At 36.3% G+C, this 2,138-nt stretch overlaps 1 protein-coding gene across 1 annotated transcript in view; it reads left to right on the forward strand.

Annotated features, from left to right (window-relative positions):
* Positions 1,894-2,138, forward strand: part of LOC109820629 — a 10,933-nt gene continuing 10,688 nt past the window's right edge. The window contains 1 exon segment of the mRNA XM_020386807.1: positions 1,894-2,137. Within this exon segment, the coding sequence (XP_020242396.1) occupies positions 1,932-2,137 (206 nt within the window). The 5' untranslated portion in view covers positions 1,894-1,931.

Genomic DNA, 2,138 nt, shown 5'->3' on the forward strand with positions numbered 1-2,138 from the left:
AGTATTTAAATATTGTCTTTTAATCCTACATTTCTAGTTCTTGGGTTTGTTTGAACACAAATAATAAAAAGAACTCCGCCGTCGTTTCAATAGTGATTTCAACATTTAAATATTGCCTTTTAATCTTTAGTCGCCATTTCAACAGTGTTTTGGGCAATTAAATATTGTCAGATGTGACATTTCCACCCCATTTCTGAGGGTTTTGGTAGGGGTGGGCAAAAACCAAAAAAAACCGGTTCAACCGAAAAAACCGCCCGAAAAAACGGACCGGTTAACCGAACCGAATTAAATGGATGAGAAGAAGTCTCTAAACCGCCCGAACCGAATTAAATCGGTTTGGATCCGGTTTGAACCCCTGAACCGCCCAAAAAAAACCGACCCGAATTCTGTTGGACGGTTTAGAGACTAAACTTATACCTCAAAACTTTTCCTGTTATCATCCAATAGATTCAAACGGCGCAAGGAGCAGTTTCAAGCAACGAGTATAACAATATCACAGAAAAATATCCTTGAGAATTAAGTAAAGATTCAAATCAATCCAGAAAATTTGTTATGCACATGATGCACTTACAAAAGATGCATACGCTACATTATATGAACAATATCATACAAAACATCACTCCCCCGTGTAATTAAATAAACTTAAACTTTAGTTAAAAAATTTCACAGAAAAGATCTTGAGAATTACATAAGATTCAAATCAATCACAAAATGTGTTATGTACATGATACTTACAAGAGATAAGCATGTTGTATTATATGAACAACATCTTTAAAACATCAGTTCTCTACGTAATTATATCAACTTAAAACTTTATTCTAAAGATGATAACCAGTCTAATAAACCTTTGTTGGCGAGCTCAGGAACCTCATCATGAGGACAATGCCCAGCTTACAAATTCACAACAGAAGTCTTTGGATAGAACTCTTTGCAAATTCAAAACCGAAACCGAACCGAACCGAACCGAATTTCGGTTGGGCCGAATATTCGGATGAAGGGGAAAAAATCTGGATCTGGATGAGAATTTTGAGAATCCGAAAAATTCGGATTGGATGCGGATTGGACATAAAACCGAACCGAACCGAATATGCCCAGCCCTAGGTTTTGGTCTGAAATGAGTTTTCTCTAAAATCCGAAGTGGCATCCTACGTAGCACCCTCATTTCTTGAAATCACATAACGAAACAAACTTATGATTTGGAAATCCCTTGAACCCAAAATTTGATGTGACACTATTGACATTTCCCTAAATCCTATGTGGCATCCCATTTCCTCATTTTTTGGGCAAACAAACAGCCCCTATTAAGATAAAGTTTGTGTTGCATAGACCGAAAAACTTTTTTTTAAAGAAAGGAGTTTCTCTTTAGTTCAAAATTAACGATTGTTAAATAGTAAACATATAAGGTTTTAGTTTGATCCAGTTCATTCTTGCTCGTTGAGTTTCAAGGTTCATAGGTGACATGTCGATCCATTTTGCATCTTGATATTTGATAGTTTTAAGTAAAGTTAGCAAGAAGTAATAGGATTTTGTTCCAAAAAATTAGTCAAAAAGTCGATTATTATTTTTTTTTTTTTGTGATATAGTGTAAATTTTCTTTAGAATCCGGTCTCATGAACCAACTACAGAGCGGCTGGCTCAGAGAGATTAAATTCTAAAGAAGCAATCGATATTTCATAGCTAACCAAAAAAACAGAAGTATTTTAGGTGCTACATAAAATAAATTTTGTTTTTAGTTCTTTTATTTCTTTTGAAAAAAAAATCCCGGTGTTGGTCTCAAAGCAAAATGAAGACAGATCTAGAGGGCCTAAATGTAATTCAATCAAAGGTGCAGTTAAACGATTACAACCGAATGAGGGGCTTAAATGAATTTTCTACACTAAACAAATCAAATATCCCCTCCTGACTTCTCTCTGCTCTCCACTCTTCACATAATGGAGGCAACCTCTATAAGGAATCCATTATCAACTCCTCATCCTTTCTCAAATCAAAGATCAACCCCCTCAACGACGAAACGAAAGCCCAGACAACAACAAATAAAATCCCAAAACCAACAAACCCTAGAAATTAGGGTGTGCGTCAACCGCAGCTGCAACCGCCAGGGCTCTCGATCAATCCTCGACGTCCTCTCCTCCCTCGCC

The sequence above is a fragment of the Asparagus officinalis genome, chromosome 1, assembly GCF_001876935.1.
Source record: "Asparagus officinalis chromosome 1, Aspof.V1, whole genome shotgun sequence".
In the NCBI taxonomy this organism is placed as follows: Eukaryota; Viridiplantae; Streptophyta; class Magnoliopsida; order Asparagales; family Asparagaceae; genus Asparagus; species Asparagus officinalis.